Consider the following 22,337-nt stretch of genomic DNA (forward strand, 5'->3'; position numbering starts at 1 on the left):
AAATACATTGACGTTTTTGGTTGTAACATGACAAAGCATGGAAAATGTTAAGGGGTATGAATACTTTTTTAAGACACAGTCGTTTTAAGCAAAGAGCAAAAGGCAGCCTGCCAAAACAGGTAAGATTTGTATTTATGTTAAAACAACATAAGATTTCAAATGGCATATTTTGACATGTACATTAGCTGCATTGCATACTTTACAAACTCTATACAAAGTTATGAATTCTTCCGGAAACCATCGTCACTAATATAGGAGACCTAAAGGTAATATGAGAAGCTGGCATAGCTGCATGCTCAGGAAGAAAAAACACTTCCTGATACTTACATTTGGATCTAGACTTAGAACACACCAAGCAGCAAAGGCGTGAGTATAAATGTTTATTTATATGACACTGTTGTCTATGGCCAGCAATTGGCGACGTTTTTATACTTCCTCCAATGCACATGGACACTTAGAATTGATAAATACTACTGACCCACTCTAGTTATATGCTTGATTCAAAGGCGGGCACTATATGACTATCGCTCCTGACCTTAAAGGTGGGCACTATATGACTATCGCTCCTGACCCTACAGGCGGGCACTATATGACTATCGCTCCTGACCCTACAGGCGGGCACTATATGACTATCGCTCCTGACCTTAAAGGAAATCATAAGAGAATCAGGGAGGCTATTATTACTGATCATTCCTTATGAAAATGCTAGTTCTCTGGCTGTCATACTTGCACATTGTGTGAACCTGTAGATTGGAGATGTTGGATTCAAGCACTGTATTGTTTTTTTCTTAGATGAAGAGAACATGGGGTGTACTATACCCAAATTAATGAAGCACCACACTATGTGTTATGAATCCAATATAATTTGTTTCCTCATATCACATATCACTACACATTTAATAGTAATAAAGACAGACAAGAACTTGTAACTCAAAATAACTTTAGAGAGTTCTCAGTAAAATTCCTTCTATTAATACTGGACTAGTACAGAAATAATAAAGCAGTGTGTGTCGGTATTGGTGAGGGAAAAATTGTACATTGTAGCATTCTTGGTCAGTGTTCATAGTTGCTTTGTGTGCTGTGTAAGGGAGCCGGTGACCATTGTCAATGTAAAATGGTTTGTCTCAACCCACTAACTACCATAGAAAATAAAGGAAAAATGTTTAAAAGAAAACAAATGCAGCCATCACATCTAGGAATATGTAAAAGCAATATAATACATTTTTCTTTTTTGGATTTAATGCAATTTAACAGCTACTGGGTAATAATCTACTGGGCTATGTAAAAGCAACTACATGGCGCTGCAATCTTACTACTGGGCAATGTAATTAACAGCTGGGCTCTGTGAAAACCCTGTTAGGCACTATAATAACATTGGTGTGGTAGAAGGGTCTGGCGCTGTTCCTATAACTAAGTGATAATTCCCTACCTGCGTATTTTTATATCTCTAGTTCAAAACAAGGCATACAAGTATAAGTTCCTAGGTATAAACAAGACGTGCAGGTGTCAAATGGTGATATCCTTAAAAAATTTAAAAAAATATATATATTGCACAGTTTTAAACAAGCTATAAATATATGTATAAAAATGATAACCAAGCTTTAAATATATAACAATTCTAGTGATGGTGTCGAATCTTCATATACGGTGTTGCTGATTAGTATTCCAAATGACATAAAGTGTGGGGGGGGGTGAAGGTGGGGAAGGGAAGGGGAGGGAGGGGGAAAGGGAGAGGTGTGGGAGATCAACCACTGGTAAAGGAACTGAAAACTGGTCAGAAATCACTCCTACTAAAGTGCAAACGTGCTAGTAAAGTTCAAATAAAGTCCTTATTGTGTGATGAACTTGTTGTCCTTAATAGTATAATATCTTGGTATATATCTTGTGCAGTATCTTGGTGCATGTGATGTTGTGAAAGATCCTTGCTCTGAAAGTGCAGCCACTCACCGGATCACTTCACCCCTGCAGGGGTATCAGGCAGTTACAGTTTTGCGCCACTGTACGGCAATCACTGGCAGACTCAGGATCGTGGTGTATCATATAAAAAGAGAGAAGGAGTGCCCATAGCGTAAAATCGTTTTTAAAAATTTATTAAACAAATGGAGAGGTACTCACAATTTCACAGTGTAAATCAAGCGAAGTAAAAAATACGTCACGGTTAGCCCTCAGCGCTGGTAAGTAGGTAATGTTGGGAAGCACAGATTAGGCCACGCCCTACGCGTTTCGTCGTTAGGACATCTACGGGAGCTCCCGTAGATGTCCTAAGGACGAAACGCGTAGGGCGTGGCCTAATCTGTGCTTCCCAACATTACCTACTTACCAGCGCTGAGGGCTAACCGTGACGTTTTTTTTACTTCGCTTGATTTACACTGTGAAATTGTGAGTACCTCTCCATTTGTTTAATAAATTTTTAAAAACGATTTTACGCTATGGGCACTCCTTCTCTCTTTTTATATGATACACCACGATCCTGAGTCTGCCAGTGATTGCCGTACAGTGGCGCAAAACTGTAACTGCCTGATACCCCTGCAGGGGTGAAGTGATCCGGTGAGTGGCTGCACTTTCAGAGCAAGGATCTTTCACAACATCACATGCACCAAGATACTGCACAAGATATATACCAAGATATTATACTATTAAGGACAACAAGTTCATCACACAATAAGGACTTTATTTGAACTTTACTAGCACGTTTGCACTTTAGTAGGAGTGATTTCTGACCAGTTTTCAGTTCCTTTACCAGTGGTTGATCTCCCACACCTCTCCCTTTCCCCCTCCCTCCCCTTCCCTTCCCCACCTTCACCCCCCCCCCCACACTTTATGTCATTTGGAATACTAATCAGCAACACCGTATATGAAGATTCGACACCATCACTAGAATTGTTATATATTTAAAGCTTGGTTATCATTTTTATACATATATTTATAGCTTGTTTAAAACTGTGCAATATATATATTTTTTTAAATTTTTTAAGGATATCACCATTTGACACCTGCACGTCTTGTTTATACCTAGGAACTTATACTTGTATGCCTTGTTTTGAACTAGAGATATAAAAATACGCAGGTAGGGAATTATCACTTAGTTATAGGAACAGCGCCAGACCCTTCTACCACACCAATCTACTCAGCTGTCCCCATTTATGGTGACTGCTTGTTGGGCGGCAGCAGTTCCATAGACTTTACCTACAGATCTCCATTTCCACTGCGCGGGTTCATTACTCCTTTTACTATAATAACATTGCTGGCACAGGAATAACGACTACTGGGTACAGAGCTACTGGGCACTATGATAACAATACTGGGCATTGTAATATCAAGTGATGGGTACTGTGAGAACACTTGTGGGCACTGCAATAACACTGCTGGATACTGTGATAATCTACTGGGCACTGCGAAAACTGCTTGGTTCATTTTGTAACTGCTGGGTACTGTTGTAGCTGCTGGGCACTGAGAGAAGCCCTGTGTACTGTGAGAATAGCAGGGCATGGTCAGAACTGATAGGCTCTGTAGAAAGGATGGTCTATGGTCTCACGTATAGATCAGCAAAAAAAAAAGGTTTGCAATATGACAGTATACCAACATTTTGAGTATCCTCATTAGGCTAGTGGTAAACATGCCCTCCATGAGGAAATGCGACACATTGAACATCCGGCTCCATGTATATGTTCCTCGAGCAGCTATTCTAGGGTGAGCAAGTTGTTCATTTAGAAGCCCACATTCTAGATCTAAATAACCAACATGCAACATTGTGGAGCATTAACAACTTGGAGAGGAGTGTGGGCCTTACCCATTAGCTGCAGTTTGAGGACAGTATAGAGGAGGGTATATATATGAAGGTACAGGAGTCCAGGGTAAGTAGCTGGGTTATGGTCAGAAGACAGGGTAGATCAGGGTGGAGGATAAAGAGTTAGGGAGGCTAGTCCTGATTTGGTAAGTATACCCCGATAATTATACATGGTTGTATGATGTTGGGGATATCAGCTCAGGGGTACCATTACTGGAGCAGAATAAGTCCACTAGCTGCCAGGGGAGTTTCTTTTCTATGGACAGGAGTTGATAGACAAAGATAAAGAAATACTGCTTGTAGGGGATTCCAGAGTAATCTGTCAAAAAGACTGTGATTGCCAAACAGTATGTTGTTTACCAAGCAATTGAGTTCAACACATCGCAAGTCGGAAGAACGGTGTGTTGGGTGGGGCTGAGAGGACCGAGCTATTATGGCACAGTGTGGTACTAATGACAAAGTCTGAAGATGAAAACAAATAAAAGGACTTAGGTACTAAGCTAAAATGACTTCAAGGTAGTGTTTTTAGAAATACTCCCTGTGCCATGACCTACTGTCAGGTCACCTTGGGGCTAGGTGACAGATGCACACCGTTGGGATCAGGAGTGCACCGCAAGGTAGTGGACCCTACGGCTGACTGCTGCGGATGGTTGTCATGGGTGGTAAAGAAGGCAGGGCCGCTGGAACACCAACACGGATCCCACTGGGGTTAGAGCGTAAGATTCCCTAGGGCGCGGAGTCTAAGAGCCAGCAGGTGTTCACCAGAGCCTCTAGTGGTGAGGATGGACTGGGCTGCAACTGGCTCCAGGTTGCGACCCCCAGGGTCCCCCAGCTCACGCCCACAGTAGGCAACAGGAGGATAGGGATAGTAAGATAATAAGCCAAGGTCAGGACCACAAGCAGACAAGGACAACAGAGTTCACGCCAAAGGCTCAGGGTCACAGGCAAACAGGGATAGTCGGGGACATGCCAAAAGGTCAGGGTCACGAGCAGACAGGAATAGTTGAGAACACGCCAAGGTCGGTAACAGAAACAAACGTAGAGCACACAGGAAACAGGAAGCCAAACACACAAAGGTTGTTCAGCAGGGCTGGCCTGCAGTGCACAGGTTAATATAGAGTTCACTGATAGGAGCTGGGGTGGAGCCATGCTAGAGGAGAGATTATAAAAGCAGTCAGGTGAGAGTCAGCTGGTATCTAGAGATGAACACATGATGACAGGTAAGCTGACAGACAAACTCTATTGCATAACCATGACACCTACACCAAAGAGGTCTGCTGGAGCTAAGAGAATTGAAAATATGGCTGAGGAACTGGTGTAAGGAGGAAAGTTTGGAGTTCATTGAGAGCTGGGCTCACTTTACAGTCAGTTACTGGCTCTACAGTAGGGATAAATGGCACATAAATGAGAAGGGTGCAGCTCTGTTGGGAGAATAGTTAAAAGTTTGGAGGGGTTTTTTAAACTAGGCCCTCGGGGGGAAGAGTCAGAAAGGAATCTACCATGCCCAATGCAGGAGGTTTACCTGATGCTAACTGTAATCCAAGAGTAAGCAGCAATAAATTACTAAACACAAGTAAAAAAGTAAAAGGTATCTACACAAATGCTAGTCTGGCTAACAATATGAAAAAGCTAGAACAACTGCTATTTGAGAAGGATTCTGACATCATGGGCGTATCAGAAACCTGGTTAGACAACTCACATGACTGAGCTGTAAATATCCAACAGTACACACTGTTTCGGAAGGACCGGTTAGGTAGGAAAGAGGAGGGACATGCCTGTATGTCAAGAACAATCTGAAGTGTGAGAGATTACATCATTAATTTGACTTGTGAGGTTGCGGAATTGTTATGTGTGTGGAGCGTCACGTGAATGAAAAATTTGTTAAATTACTGATGGATGTTTGATATAAGCCCCTTAATATAAGGGGAAACGTGGTTGCTCTCAGAGATTGAAATGTCCGGAAGTTATTATAGGATACTTTGCATATCCTGATATTGATTGGACAAACAGAACTTCACACCAATGCCTGGTACACACGATGAGATTATCGGACGAACAATCATCCGTTTTTTTTTTTTGCATTGTCGTGAATAATCAGTCAGAATAAGTTGTGCCTTTTTAAGGACAGGTTTCCCGCACAATAATTATTATTGAGTAATTTTTAACGAGGATATTTTTAAGATACAAAATCAATCTATATGACACAGTCTGTGCATGTGAAACTTATTCACGGAGACGTGTGGGCATACGAAACAGTTATTTATTGGTTGACAAAAACAAACAATCACATAAAATTAAGATACCGATTGCGTTACATGAACGTCTTGAAAATCAATAAAAACACTTGCAAAAATGGGCGTACCGTCCCTTTGACATAATACCACCATGATAACTTCTCGGTAGAATAAATAACCTTGTGAACTTGACAATTAAACAGAACATCTGTATTTCAAACGTACAACCGTTACTATGCTGCTGGTAAGTAAGTGGTTAAAAATGTGCAGTAAATTAGACGTTTGTTTTGTCAAGAAATGTGGCAACTATGCAAAAAGAAAAATATGATGAAAAATTTGAATCTTTAGAGAAAAATCTACAAGGCGGTTATTGATTCGGGAGAATGATTATCAACTGTATAATATTCAATACATCAATATTTGAGAGAATACTGTATATCAATATTTGAGAGAACATACAAGATAAAATCACATGACATAATTACCCATTCCAGGATGGCTACTGTTCCTATTGGCTGGTTACCAGAGTTAAGATGGCTGCCGTATTTTCAAAATGGATACTCTTAAAGAGGATTTACTTCTTGTAACCTCCAAGTTCTAAGTATTATGTGTCGAGGAATCTTCATGAATGTAAAGATATGTATTCATGCATGGTGCATGAGTGTCAGCCTGGGAGTGTGTGTATCTCCCAGTGTCCCCCCTCAGGGTGGATCCCTGAGCTTCCTTCCTCCCTTTTCTCATCTTACTTGCCTCTAAATACCATTTCAGATAATAAGACCATAACAATTATAATGGCTCTGCCCAAAAGGACGTGGCTCACTTTCCATTGGGTTAGGAGACTTAACCACCCTGGCGGTATGATTATTTCGGATTTTAGGTGCTGAAAGCGGTACAATTATTTTGCATGGAAATTTGGCGTTTTATATTGTAGGTCTGTAATTCTTAACAATAACACACTTAAATCTGTCCAAACCAGAGTCTAGTAGATATCCCGGGTATGATAAAGTTTGAAACACAAAAACATAAATTATAATATAATAAATAAAAATAAATAATTAAAAAAATAAAAATAAAATAATAATAAAATAAATTTCCCCACGATTCACTATCGCTCAATTCTGCAAGTGTTCTAATTTACTATCGCAGTTTTCTAGCTGGTCTAAAACCATTTTTGACGTAAAGGGACACGTTTTGGTTGCTATGGACAATCTCCAGTTTCCAGCCAGAAAGAACAGTATATATATTATAGAACTGCATGCAGGGCATAGGACAAAGCACTGGGGACAAAAGGGATGTGAAATAATTTCATACCGTACTGTAATCTATAAGATTACAGTACTGTATGTGTTATGATTTTGACAGTTTTTTGAATTTGCCGCCAGGCTCCGCCCCCGTGCCTCGCGACGCTCGCAGGGAACGGAGCCTGGCACGGAGAGGCTTCGGGCAGAAGACACAGCCCGCAGACACAGCGGGGGACATCGCAGGATCCCGGGGACAAGGTAAGTAACGCCGCACCAGGATCCTGCAATGCGATCCCGAGTGTGGCTCGGGGTTACCGCTAATGGGACTGAATTTTAACCCCGAGCCACACTCGGGAAAACCGCCAGGGGGGTTAATTATTAACCTTCTCTGGAAATTTAGAGAGTTCAAATAATACCACCTTCAACCACCAGGTGTCTCACATGTGTTTTGAGTCCATCCTTTTAAGTTAATACGTTTTATTTTCGTAATGTGTATAATGGTAAGGATAAGTATATACCTTTAAATATTCTGGTAATCGGTCTAATGTAAAATACACTCAGTATAATCTTGATTAATCATTTTTACATAACTGGTTATATATATGTATCTCTATAAATGTATGTCTATAAAAACTGGTCTATCTATGAAATACACACGTTGTTATATATATTAATCAATACTACCTAAAAATGATTATCTATATGGATACCTGTATAATTCTGGTATCTCCAATGAATATTCGTTTATCTAAGCATAGGCTACAGTCTTATATAGTTATAATCATAATTATATGTTTTACCCAATCTAATTAGTTTCTTAAGACACTTCTACTTATAAAATCACACTTTCATATACATTTTCTTCATAGCAAAGTTGTTGGGTCCGCAGATGCCAACATTATAATGTCTCTGTGACCTACAATGTCATAGATAGTTTGAAATGACTTATAATAACCTTATAGATACTTTTAAAATATTTTTAACTGGCACAAGATCCAATTCTTTCTAACGTGTTGAGATGGACCTTGAACATTCCCACTGGGTGTTTAGAAATGACTTGTTTGTCTAAACCATCCTAAAAGTTCATACAATGAGTTTTGTTCGCCAAGGTGTTAGCTATTTAAACAGTCCCTCACTTGAACACAATAGGTTTAGGCCAGTTGAGGTTATTTCTATGTGAGAATAGTCTGTATAACCTTGTATTCTGTGGCTATAAGGGTAGCTTTCGTTTATTCACTAATACCATGTAAATATCTCCTTGTTTTGTGATGAGAGCAGTTATTGTTCCAACAGTTTTCCTCACAATACATGCTTGTAAAAATCTTCAATATTTGAAGTATTAGAAAAACTTGGAAAAACATGAGAGCGTCTAATTCAGGGGTCTCAAACTCAAATTGCCTGAGGGCCACATGACAAGTTTTCATATCCCATGGGGGGCCGCATGCAAACTTTTAAAACTTCAAAAGCAATAAACTATACCAGCAATAATATACTATACTATACCCAGCACTGGTGTCAGCAAACGCATTATTAACCCAGCATTGGTGTCAGCAAACGCATTATTAACCCAGCACTGGTGTCAGCAATCGCATTATTAACCCCAGCATTACCCCTCCCACACTGCACAAATAGCCACACACTGCACAAATAGCCCCACACTCCATAAAATACCCCACACACTCCATAATTACCCCCACACTACACAATTACCCCCCACACTGCACAATCACCCTCCACACTGCATAAAATACCCCCCACACTGCACAAATTTCTACCCCAGTCACCCTACTAAGGACTTTGCCTCAGTGTGATGGCTCACTCACCTCTCCTGGCAGTCAGGATCATCTGCCTCCCGAGTCCTCTCCTCCTAGCTTCCATACAAGCCTAGTGACAGGGGACCCAGAGAACACAATCTCCCGCCCTGAGGTGGCAGCAGGACCCTGGTTTGGGGCTCTGGCACCTCCCCCTCTGCGGTGCCTGGGTGCAGTTCAAAAAGACGTCCTGGATAGAGGTCGACCGATATGAGTTTTTCTCTGGCCGATGCCGATATTTAGAAATCGGGGCGGCTGATGGCCGATATATGATGCCGATTTTTGTGGCCGATATTTTAGGCCGATTTAAAAAAAAAAAAACCTCACCCACTCCACTCCTCCCTGCTTGCTCCTGTCACTCTACCACACACTTGATGTCCTAAGTACAGATGGCACTGGTTGGCTGTGGCAGGTGGCACTGGTTGGCTTAGGCAGGTGGCACTGGCAGGTGGCACGGTCTGTCACTGGCAGGTGGCACTGGCCTGTGGCAGGTGGCACTGATTGGCAGGTGGCACTGATTGGCACTGACAGATGGCACTGATTGGCAATGGCACTGGCAGGTGGCACTTATTGGCAGTGGCACTGGTTGGCACTCGAAGGTGGCACTGGCAGGCATTGGCAAGTGGCACTGGTTTGGAACTGGCAGATGGCACTGGTTTGGAACTGGCAGGTGGCACTATTGGCACTGGCAGGTGACACTGATTGGCGTGGCACTGATTGGCGTGGCACTGGCAGGTGGCGGCAGGTGGCACTGGTTGGCACTGGCAGGTGGCACTGATTGGCGTGGCACTGGCAGGTGGCGGAAGGTGGCACTGGTTGGCACTGGCAGGTGGCATCGATTGGCAGGGGCACTGGTTAGCGGTGACACTAGCAGGCACTGGTTGGCGGTGGCAGGTGGTACTGGTTGGAGGTGGCAGGTGGCACTGGCAGACTGGTTGGCACTGGCAGGTGGCACTGACTGGCGGTGGCACTGGCAGCTGGCACTGACAGATGGCACTGATTGGCACTGGCAGGTGGCACTGGCAGGTTTCACACTGACCGGAGTGTAACTGTGTGTGAAACTGACAAGGAGCTGTCCACACTCAGCGCTTGATGCTTGTGTGAAGCTGACACGTAGCATAGAGGAGAGAGACAGAGGGATCTGTCAGAATTGAGGTTGATGTCGGGGTGGGCGGGACCCGTCAGCAGCTGTCAAACACCAGCCAATGATTGGGCTGCTTAAGTAAAGAGGTGGGCCACATATACGTAGCGGCCCGCCCAGATCCCATTGGCTGGTGTTTGATATTGGCCGGGTCCCGCCCACCCCGGCTGGGTCCCGCCCACCCCCGACATCAACCTCAAATCTGACAGATCCCTCTGTCTCTCTCCTCCTGTTACGTGTCAGTTTCACACAAGCATCAAGCGCTGAGTGTGGAGAAGGGAGGAGGAGCTGCGGCCAGTGCTATATATCGGCCTAATGGCCAAATATCGGTCGACCTCTAGTACTGGATCGGCCCTGCCTGCGGGCCATTTTTAACCGGTCCGCGGGCCGCAAATGGCCCGCGGGCCGGTACTTTGAGACCCCTAGTCTAATTTGTCCTAAAGGTCTCCAAAAGGGCAACAGTTCAATTATTGCAACATCACAGTTCACCTACGTTTTGAGGCCTAAGCATCTCTCCTGTTTCTGCCAGGAACTGTCATATATATTTCTTCATGAATTCACAACAGCATGCTAATCTCAGATCGAATCTGATGAGTTTAGTAAAGTCACAAATATTTGCCTACGACATAATAAAAATTCGGAAGTGATGTCATGTGTTGTAATGCATTTGTATTGCATTTTTGAACGACAGCTGTACTGATTAAACAAAAATCGTACGATCTGGCATTGTACAAAGAAAATTTTCGTGCATGTCCGATCAACAAATACAAATCGGATGAACTGTCCTGATTGTCTCTCGAAAGCTCTGTGCTAACGATCAGATAATCGTACGATCGCTCTGAAATCTGTATTTTTCGTACAATTTTCTGATCGTGTGTACCAGGCATAAGGCTCAACATTTCTTGAATGTATTCCAGCAAATTTTTTATGGGTCAAAAGGTAGAAGCCACAACTGGAAAACATGCTCTTTTGAACCTACTAATTTCAAATAACACATAGCTGCTTGCAGATGGGAAAATTAGGGACAACTTGCGGCAACAGTAATCATAGAATAGTCTATAAGGTTATTTAGAGGAAAGACAGACATGTTGGTATAACAAGAACCTTGAATTTCAAAAAGGTTAACTTTAAAGCGTAACTTCACCTTTGGTGAGAAAAAAAAAAAAACATTCCCCTCTGGCTGCAGATTCCTATCTTTTGGTATTCTGAAGAAATCACTGTCTGTTCCTCTGTGCCCCTGTGCTCACTGAGTCTAATGAGAGTGGTTTCATAATTATCAATCAGCTGCAGCAGCTGTAAGGCACTAATGAGCAAAGCTGCTAGGCCTGCATCCCTTTAGATGTGATTTTTCTTTGGGAGCATTGTATAAAAAATTACAAGTTTGATTTCAGGCATCCCCTGCAACAAAAATGTATCTTAGTACGGACTTCTGGGAAAATCAGTGAGCCAATCACACAAGCAGGAAATGATGTTTCTAGCGGGGTGTTCTGTACACATTCTGTGTAGAGAACACCTCCAGGTAGCCATTATGTATTGCATTTTCAGAAAATTACAGAACTGCAGTTTGAAAGAAGGGTCATTTTTGTTAACATTCAATTACAATATGATTTGTGAAGTGTTTGTATACACTATATTATTTTTTTTTTTATTTTGCTAGTTTCTTCCTCACAAAAGTGGAGTTACCCTTTAATAAGCTGTGTCAGTGCGATTACTGGGAGGCTGGGTTCACACTGCAGCACGGAGCGGCTCACAGCAGGAGTCCGGTGCGTCCCCGTTCACAGTTTCAGGTCTGATTTCAGCCCATATTTTTGGCTGAATTCAGACCTGAAACAGACCAAAAAATGCACAGGACTCCTGAGGCATTCGCACCGAAGCCGCTCCTGACATTTGAATTGGATGTGGAGAAACCTGCATCCAATTCACAATAGTGTGAACCCAGCCTTATACTAAACAGGACTAGGGATGAGCCGAACGCCCCCCGGTTCGGTTCGCACCAGAACCTACGGACCGAAAATTCGCACGAACGTTAGAACCCCATTGAAGTCTATGGGACTCAAACGTTCGAAATCAAAAGTGCTCATTTTAAAGGCTAATTTGCATGGACTTATCCTAAAAAGGGTTTGGGGACCCGGGTCCTGCCCCAGGGGACATGTATCAATGCAAAAAAAAGTTTTAAAAACGGACGTTTTTTCGGGAGCAGTGATTTTAATGATGCTTAAAGTGAAAAAAAAAGTGAAATATTCCTTTAAATATCATACCTGGGGGGTGTCTATAGTATGCCTGTAAAGTGGCGCATGTTTCCTGTGCTTAGAACAGTCCCTGCACAAAATTACATTTTTAAAGGAATAAAAGTCATTTAAAACTGCTTGCGGCTTTAATGTAATGTCGGGTCCCGAAAATATGGATGAAAATCAGTGAGACAAACGGCATGGGTACCCCCCCCAGTCCATTACCAGGCCCTTGGGGTCTTGTATGGATATTAAGGGTAACCCCGCACCCAAATTAAAAAAAGGAAAGGCGTGGGGCCACCAAGCCCTATATACTCTGAACAGCAGTATACAGGCGGTGCAAACAAGACAGGGACTGTAGGTTTGTTGTTAATTAGAATCTGTTTGTCATTTTGAACTGATACATTTTTAAAGTGTAGCTCCAGCCAAAAAATCTATTTTTAAGCTTTTTGGAAAACATAGGGAAGGGTTATCACCCCTGTGACATTTGTTCTGCTCACTTTCTGTCACAATGACAAATGTTTTTTGAAAATTTGAGGGTTTTGAGGAAACAAGGATTGGTGATAAAACATCAGTGGAAAGGAGAAACGTTTTTCCGATTTTAACTCTTACAGTAGAGAATTTCCCTTCCTTGGGGTAGATTTCATCTCACTTCCTGTTGTCTCCTTCCGTTTGCAAGTAGGAGTCGTTTGTAAGTTGGATGTTTGAAAGTAGGGGCCTGCCCTATATACTCTGCAGAAATTATGGCCTTAGGTGTTGGTGTTGCCACAACACTGTAAGCCCTCACAGGGCCCTGCTGTGAAATATTAGATCAAGAATTGTAATTACATGCCCCTGTTGAACAGGGGCAGAAAAATTGGGCCTTTGGTGATGGTGGTGCGCTGGTGCCACAACACTGTAAGTCCTCACAGTTACTCTTTGTGGGTGCTGGAACGGGCCCTGCTTTGAAATATTAGATCAAGAATTGTAATTACATGCACCTGTTGAACAGGGGCAGAAAAATTGGGCCTTTGGTGGTGGAGGTTTTGCTGGTGCCACAACACTGTAAATCTTCACAGTTACTCTTGGTGGGCGCTGGAACGGGCCCTGCTGTGAAATATTAGATCAAGAATTGTAACTATACATGCACCTGTTGAACAGGGGCAGAAAAATTGGTCCTTTGGTGGTGGTGGTGGTTTTGCTGGTGCCACAACACTGTAAATCTTCACAGTTACTCTTGGTGGGCGCTGGAACAGGCCCTGCTGTGAAATATTAGATCAAGTATTGTAATTACATGTCCCTGTTGAACAGGGACAGAAAAATTGGGCCTTAGGCACTGGTGCCACAACACTGCAACCCCTCACAGATACTCTAGTTGGAGCGCAGGAACGAGCCCTGCTACAAAGAATTACATCAAAAATTGTAATTACACGCCCTGTTAAACAGGGGCTAAAAAATTGGGCCTTAGAGTATCTGTGAGGGGTTGCAGTGTTGTGGTACCAGTGCCTAAGGCCCAATTTTTTAGCCCCTGTTTAACAGGGCGTGTAATTACAATTTTTGATGTAATTCTTTGTAGCAGGGCTCGTTCCTGCGCTCCAATTAGAGTATCTGTGAGGGGTTGCAGTGTTGTGGTACCAGTGCCTAATTGGAGCGCAGGAACGAGCCCTGCTGCAAAGTATTGCATCAAAAATTGTAATTACACGCCCCTGTTAAACAGGGGCTGAAAAATTGGGCCTTAGCCACTGGTGGCGGTGTCCAGAAACAAAAATATTCTTACAAGCTATCAGCTTGATCATGGAGGAGGAAGAGGATAGTCACTCAGCATAACAGGATAGTCACTCAGCATCAGCATAGGCAGTCTTTGAAGGGATCTGAGATTTCAAAAAAAATTATTCGGTTACATCAGCATCAGGTGCTTGGTATCTGGTGGTGATCCAAGACTGATTCATTTTTATGAAGGTCAGTCGATCGACCGAGTCGGTGGACAGACGCACCCTGTGATCGGTTACAAAGCCTCCAGCAGCACTGAATGTGTGTTCTGAAAGAACGCTGGATGCAGGACAGGCTAGTAGCTCAATTGCATACTGTGCAAGCTCTGGCCAGTGATCCATCCTCACGACCCAGTAACCCAGAGGATTTTCGGTGGGAAAGGTGTCCAAGTCAGATCTTGCCCCTAGGTATTCCTGCACCATGTAAAACAGACGCTGGCGATGGTTGCTGGAACCGATCATACCTTGGGGCTGTGGACTAAAAAAAAGTCTGAACGCATCGGTCAGACGGCCACCTTCTCCACCGCTCCTTCTTTGACTGACCAAAGCCTCAGCAACACATTGTCCAGAAACAGAAGTTTGTAACTTCCCAGTCTCTGGGAAACGCGTTACACAGACCTTTCTGCAAGGCCTCCTGAAGATGTTTCATCCTCTGCTCCCTCTGCGATGGCAAGATAAGGTCCGCAACCTTACCCTTGTAACGTGGATCAAGGAGGGTTGCCAGCCAGTATTGATCCTTCTCCTTGATACCACAAGGATCCTTCTGCAGGCTTTGCGGGATCAGGGAGTCCATGCAGCGTAGGTTTGCTGAGGCATTCGGTCCGGAGTCCTCTGGGTCACTAAGGACGACATGATCCGCAGCCACCTCCCCCCAGCCACGTACAAGTCCATGTGTTTCTTGGGACTCTAAATGATCCCTTAGAGACTGCTGCTGATGCTGAGTGCCAGGCTCCACCTCCATATTGACACAATCCTCCTCCTCCTCCCCCTCCTCCTCGTCCTCTTCCTGTGTGATCGGCGGGCACGCAGGAACACTGTCTGGATAAAGGGGACCTTGAGAGCTAAGGAAGTCCTCCTCTTCCTGCCTCTGTTCTGCCTCAAGTGCCCTGTCCATTATTCCACGCAGCGTGTGCTCCAACAGGTGGACAAGGGGGACAGTGTCACTGATGCATGCACTGTCACTGCTCACCATCCTCGTGGCCTCCTCAAATGGTGACAGGACAGTGCATGCATCCCTGATCATGGCCCACTGGCGTGGGGAAAAAAAACCAAGCTCCCCTGACCCTGTCCTAGTGCCATAGTCACACAGATACTCATTGATGGCAGAGTGCTGCCGCTGCAGCATGGCCAACATTGAGTTCCACCTGGTGGGCATGTCACAGATTAGGCGGTTCTTGGGCAGGTTAAATTCCTTTTGGAGGTCTGCCAGCCAAGCACTGGCATTATATGACTAGCGGAAATGCACACAGACTTTCCTGGCCTGCCTCAGGACATCCTGTAAGCCCGGGTACTTGCCCAAGAACCGCTGCACCACCAAGTTAAGGACGTGAGCCAAACAGGGCACATGGGTCAGTTGTCCCTGTCGGAGGGCAGAGAGGAGGTGGGTGCCATTGTCGCAAACCACCATTCCTGCCTTAAGTTGGCGTGGCGTCAACCACCTCTGAACCTGCCCCTTCAGAGCTGACAGAACCTCTGCCCCAGTGTGACTCCTGTCCCCCAAGCACACCAGCTCAAGCACCGCATGGCATCTTTTGGCCTGCGTACTTGCGTAGCCCCTTGAACGGCTACGGACCACCGCTGGTTCCAAGAACAAAGCACAGGAAGAGGCCATGGAGGAAGAAGAAGAGGAGGGGGTGGAGGAAGAGGTGTGTCACAATCATTAGTAGTGGCATTTTGGAGGCGTGGTGGTGGAACAACCACCAACACTACTGAACCTTGTCCTGCAACCTTCCCAGCTGCCAGCAGAGTGACCCAATGCGCCGTGAAACTTAGGTAACGTCCCTGTCCATACCTGCTGGACCATGAGTCAGCGTTAATATGCACCTTACCACTGACCGCCCTGTCCAGCGAGGCCAAGACATTGCCTTCCACATGCCGTTAGAGAGCCGGAATCGCCTTCCGTGAGAAAAAGTCGCAATTAGGTACCTGCCACTGAGGAACCGCACATTCCACAAACTCACGAAAGGGGGCAGAGTCTACCAACTGAAAAGGTAGCAGTTGAAGTGCTAGCAATTTTGCCAAGCTAGCATTCAACCGCAGGGCATGTGGATGGCTGGGAGCGAACTTCTTTCGGTGGTGCAGCAGCTGGGGCAGGGAAATTTGCCTGGTACAATCTGACGTCGGTGTACCGAAAGCAGATTTCCCACAAGTACTTGGCTGTGACACACCTAATTCTACACCCTCATTCCTCTCAGTGCAGGTCTCAGAGAGGACTGAAGGTATAGTGGGGTTGAAGATCTCAGCTGATGAGGAGCAAGGAGAGGTCCTCTTTGTTCTTTGGTGTGGGTATTTTAGATACGCTTGCAAACGAACTGCATGGCAGGTCAACATATGTCTGGTCAAGCATGTGGTGCCCAAGCGGGAGATGTTTTGGCCACGCGAGATACGCTTGAGACATATGTTGCAAATAGCAGCAGTGCAATCTGATGCACTCGTCTCAAAAAAGGCCCACACCAAAGAACTTTTGGAATAACGCGCAGAGGCAGCAGTGCCCAGCACATGCGGAGCTTTGCGGTGTAATGCAGTCAGTGTGCTGCCCTTAGGCTAGCCCCTGGAGGGCATCCTGCCTCATTGGTGATGTGCCTCCTCCTCCTCTCTCCTATCAGGCACCCACATTGAGTCAGTGACCTCATCATCCTCTCCCTCCTCATCACTGGAGCAAACCTGACAGTATGCTGCAGCAGGGGGAGCATGACTGCCAGATTGCTGTCCTTCTTGGGCACCCCCTCTGTCCGTGCTCACGTTACTGCCTTCATCTAGCTCAGAATCATCATCAGAGCCTTCTAAACACTGGGCATCCACCTGGAGCATGTACCCAACACTGTGGTCAAACAGTTTGAGGGACTCCTCAGGAGGACATGGTGGGGCTAGGGAAGGAGTCACTGATGCCATTGAGCCGAGGGAAGAGGCTGCGTTGGCAGCTGCTTTGCCAGACAAAGTACCCTGAGCACGGGTGAGGGAGGATGAGGAGGATGAGGACAGCTTGGTCATCCACTCGACCAAGTCTTCCGCATGTTGTGGCTCAACACGGCCTGCTGCCGAAAAAAAGGCCAAGCGTGTCCCACGGCCACGTGCTGATGAGGATGCACCGTCTCCACAACCAGCACCGTTGCCTCTAGACACAGAGCCTGCTTGCCCTCTTTTATTGGCTTGTGACTGTCTGCCTCTCCTTGTTGGCCTTCCAGACATACTAATGGCCTGTAGCTGCACTAAGCTGGGATATATATATATATATATATATATATATATATATATATATATATATATATATATATATATATACACACTGATACTGCAGCTAGCAAAATCAACTGCCTGCCTACAGTATGAGAACACCACCAACCTTCTACAGGTAGCTTTAGCTGAACAGTGCAGAGGTCGCACTACACTAACGTGTAAATAATTTAGTTGCCTGCGGTAGTGATAGGATCAGGAAAACACCACCAACCTACTACAGGTAGCTTAAGCTGAACACTGTGCAGAGGTCACACTACACTAACTTGTAGCTTTAGCTGAACACTGTTCAGAGGACGCACTACACTAACTTGTAGCTTTAGCTGAACACTGTGCAGAGGTCGCACTACACTAACTTGTAGCTTTAGCTGAACACTGTGAGGAGGACGCACTACACTGAACAGTGTTCATCTAAAGCTACAAGTTAGTGTAGTGTGTCCTCTGAACAGTGTTCATCTAAAGCTACAAGTTAGAGGACACACTACACCAACTTGTAGCTTTAGCTGAACACTGTGCAGAGATCGCACTACACTAACGTGTAAATAATGTAGCTGCCTGCGGTAGTGATAGGATCAGGAAAACCCCACCAACCTTCTACAGGTAGCTTTAGCTGAACACTGTGCAGAGGTCACACTAGACTAACGTGTAAATAATGTAGCTGCCTGCGGTAGTGATAGGATCAGGAAAACACCACCAACCTTCTACAGGTAGCTTTAGCTGAACACTGTGCAGAGGTCGCACTACACTAACTTGTAGCTTTAGCTGAACACTGTTCAGAGGACGCACTACACTAACTTGTAGCTTTAGCTGAACACTGTGCAGAGGTCGCACTACACTAACTTGTAGCTTTAGCTGAACACTGTGCAGAGGTCGCACTACACTAACTTGTAGATTTAGCTGAACACTGTGAGGAGGGCGCACTACACTAACTTGTAGCTAGGGATGAGCTTCGTGTTCGAGTCAAACCCATGTTCGACTCGAACATCGTCTGTTCGCCGTTCGCCGAATTGCGAACGATATGGGCCGTTCGCGCCAAATTCGTGTGGCGCGTCACGGCCCATAATTCACTGCAGCATCGCAGTGCATTGCTTGCTGATGATTGGCCAAGCATGCACTATGACCCGCATGCTTGGCCAATCACAGCGCCATCTGAACAGAGAGCCTTAATTGGCCAAAGCCAAGGAGGCTTTGGCCAATTATGGCTCAGGGGATTTAGTACACGCCCCACACTATATAAGGCCGCCTGCACGGCGGCCCTGTGTAGTGTGTGTTCCGGCGTTCATAGATAGAGAGAGAGACAGACAGACAGTGTCATTTGATTTGAGTTAGATAGATTAGGAAGAACAGTCAGTCAGTTAGCTGCACTTACAGTGTATTGTGTATATACAGTATATGCATCCCAGGTGTTGCATATATATATATATATACACTATATTCAGTTTAGCTAGATCCATTCCTGTTATCTTCCTACTGACAGGCAGGCTTGTCTTGTTACAGTATTTAAGCTACCTGAAGAAAATTGCTGGTGTTCTTTTGATCCTATTAGTACCACAGTCAGGCAGCTAGACTATTTACAGTTAGTGCAGTGCATCCTGCTCAGTGTTCAGCTAAAACTACAAGTTAGTGGGGTGCGTCCTGCTCACAGTGTTCAGCTAAACCTACAAGTTAGTGGGGTGCGTCCTGCTCAGTGTTCAGCTAAACCTACAAGTTAGTGCAGTGCGTCCTGCTCACAGTGTTCAGCTAAAACTACAAGTTAGTGCTGTGCGTCCTGCTCACAGTGTTCAGCTAAACCTACAAGTTAGTGTAGTGAGACCTCTGCACAGTGTTCATCTAAAGTTACAAGTTAGTGCAGTGCGTCCTGCTCACAGTGTTCAGCTAGATCCGTTCCTGTTATCTTCCTACTGACAGGCACGCTTGTCTTGTTACAGTATTAACAGCTACCTAAAGAAAATTACTGGTGTTCTTTTGATCCTATTAGTACCACAGTCAGGCAGCTAGACTATTTACATTTAGTACAGTGCGTCCTGCTCACAGTGTTCAGCTAGATCCGTTCCTGTTATCTTCCTACTGACAGGCAGGCTTGTCTTGTTACAGTATTAATAGCTACCTAAAGAAAATTACTGGTGTTCTTTTGATCCTATTAGTACCACGGTCAGGCAGCTAGACTATTTACATTTAGTACAGTGCGTCCTGCTCACAGTGTCCAGCTAGATCCGTTCCTGTTATCTTCCTACTGACAGGCAGGCTTGTCTTGTTACAGTATTAACAGCTACCTAAAGAAAATTACTGGTGTTCTTTTGATCCTATTAGTACCACGGTCAGGCAGCTAGACTATTTACATTTAGTACAGTGCGTCCTGCTCACAGTGTTCAGCTAGATCCGTTCCTGTTATCTTCCTACTGACAGGCAGGCTTGTCTGGTTACAGTATATAAAGCTACCTGAATAAAATTACTGGTGTTCTTTTGATCCTATTAGTACCACGGTCAGGCAGCTAGACTATTTACATTTAGTACAGTGCGTCCTGCTCACAGTGTTCAGCTAGATCCGTTCCTGTTATCTTCCTACTGACAGGCTGGCTTGTCTTGTTACAGTATATAAAGCTACCTGAAGAAAATTACTGGTGTTCTTTTGATCCTATTAGTACCACGGTCAGGCAGCTAGACTATTTACAGTTAGTGCAGTGCGTCGTGCTCACAGTGTTCAGCTAAACCTACAAGTTAGTGGGGTGCGTCCACCTCACAGTGTTCAGCTAAAGCTACCTGTAGAAGGTTGGTGGTGTTCTCATACTACAGGCAAGCAGTTGATTTTGCTAGCTGCAGTATCAGTACATATATATATATATATAGATATATATATCCCAGCTTAGTGCAGCTACAGGCCATTAGTATGTCTGGAAGGCCAAGAAGGAGAGGCAGACAGTCACAAGCCAATAAGAGAGGGCAAGCAGGCTTTGTGTCTAGTGCTGGTCGTGGAGACGGTGCATCCTCATCAGCACGTGGCCATGGGACACGCTTGGCCTTTTTTTCGGCAGCTGGCCGTGTTGAGCCGCAACATGCGGAAGACTTGGTCGAGTGGATGACCAAGCCGTCCTCATCCTCCTCATCCTCTCTCACCCATGCCCAGGGTGCTTTGTCTGGCAAAGCAGCGGCCTCTTCCCTCAGCTCAATGTCATCAGTGACTTCTTCCCTAGCTCCACCATGTCCTCCTGAGGAGTCCCTCGAACTGTTTGACCACAGTGTTGGGTACATGCTCCAGGAGGATGCCCAGCGTTTGGAAGGCTCTGATGATGATACTGAGCTCGATGAAGGCAGTAACATGAGCACGGACAGAGGGGGTGCCCAAGAAGGACAGCAATCTGGCAGTCATGCTCCCCCTGCTGCAGCATACTGCCAGGTTTGTTCCAGTGATGAGGAGGGAGGGGATGATGAGGTCACTGACTCAACGTGGGTGCCTGATAGGAGAGAGGAGGAGGAGGAGGAGGAGGAGGAGGCGGCACATCACCAACGAGGCAGGATGCCCTCCAGGGGCCAGCCTAAGGGCAGCACATTGACTGCATCACACCCCAAAGCTCCACATGTGCAGGGCGCTGCAGTCTCTGCGCGTTATTCAAAAAGTTCTTTGGTGTGGGCCTTTTTTGAGACGAGTGCATCAGATCGCACCGCTGCTATTTGCAACATATGTTTCAAGCGTATCTCACGTGGCCAAAACATCTCCCGCTTGGGTACCACATGCTTGACCAGACATATGTTGACCTGCCATGCAGTTCGTTGGCAAGCGTATTTAAAAGACCCACACCAAAGAACAAAGAGGATCTCTCCTTGCTCCTCATCAGCTGAGATTTCCAACCCCACTAGACCTCCAGTCCTCTCTGAGACCTGCAGTGAGAGGAATGAAGGTGTAGAATTAGGTGTGTCACAGCCAAGTACTTGTGGGCAATCTGCTTTTGGTACACCGACGTCAGATTGTACCAGGCAAATTTCCCTGCCCCAGCTGCTTCACTGCTGAAAGAAGTTTGCTCCCAGCCATCCACATGCCCAGCGGTTGAATGCTAGCTTGGCAAAATTGCTAGCACTTCAACTGCTGCCTTTTCAGTTGGTAGACTCTGCCCCCTTCCGTGAGTTTGTGGAATGTGCGGTTCCTCAGTGGCAGGTACCCAAACGCCACTTTTTCTCACGGAAGGCGATTCCGGCTCTCTACCGGCATGTGGAAGGCAATGTCCATGCCTCGCTGGACAGGGCGGTCAGCGGTAAGGTGCATATTACCGTTGACTCATGGTCTAGCAGGCATGGACAGGGACGTTACCTAAGTTTCACGGCGCATTGGGTGACTCTGCTGGCAGCTGGGAAGGATGCAGGACAAGGTGCAGTAGTGTTGGAGGTTGTTCCGCCACCACGCCTCTAAAATGCTAATGATTGTGACACACCTCTCTCCTCCACCCCCTCCTCTTCTTCTTCCTCCATGGCCTCTTCCTCGGAACCAGCGGTGCTCCGTAGTCGTTCAAGGGGCTACGCAAGTACGCAGGCCAAAAGATGCCATGCGGTGCTTGAGCTGGTGTGCTTGGGGGACAGGAGCCACACTGGGGCAGAGGTTCTGTCAGCTCTGCAGGGGCAGGTTCATAGGTGGTTGACGCCACGCCAACTTAAGGCAGGAATGGTGGTTTGTGACAATGGCACCAACCTCCTCTCTGCCCTCC

At 45.5% G+C, this 22,337-nt stretch overlaps 1 protein-coding gene across 2 annotated transcripts in view; it reads left to right on the forward strand.

Annotated features, from left to right (window-relative positions):
• The first annotated feature begins 213 nt into the window (after window positions 1–213).
• The window catches only part of LOC141106393 (membrane-spanning 4-domains subfamily A member 4A-like), a 108,724-nt gene continuing 86,600 nt past the window's right edge, over window positions 214–22,337 (forward strand). Inside the window, exon 1 of one of the 2 annotated variants that reach the window (XM_073597144.1) lies at window positions 214–366. Coding sequence is in view for 1 of the 2 variants with exons in the window: in XM_073597143.1 (XP_073453244.1) it covers window positions 4,998–5,007 (10 nt within the window). In the remaining variant the exon portion in view is untranslated. Of the gene's footprint in view, window positions 367–4,982; window positions 5,008–22,337 lie in introns of those variants that run through there. The other variant, XM_073597143.1, reaches the window with a different exon arrangement.

Source organism: Aquarana catesbeiana, linkage group LG08 (assembly GCF_042186555.1).
Source record: "Aquarana catesbeiana isolate 2022-GZ linkage group LG08, ASM4218655v1, whole genome shotgun sequence".
In the NCBI taxonomy this organism is placed as follows: domain Eukaryota; kingdom Metazoa; phylum Chordata; class Amphibia; order Anura; family Ranidae; genus Aquarana; species Aquarana catesbeiana.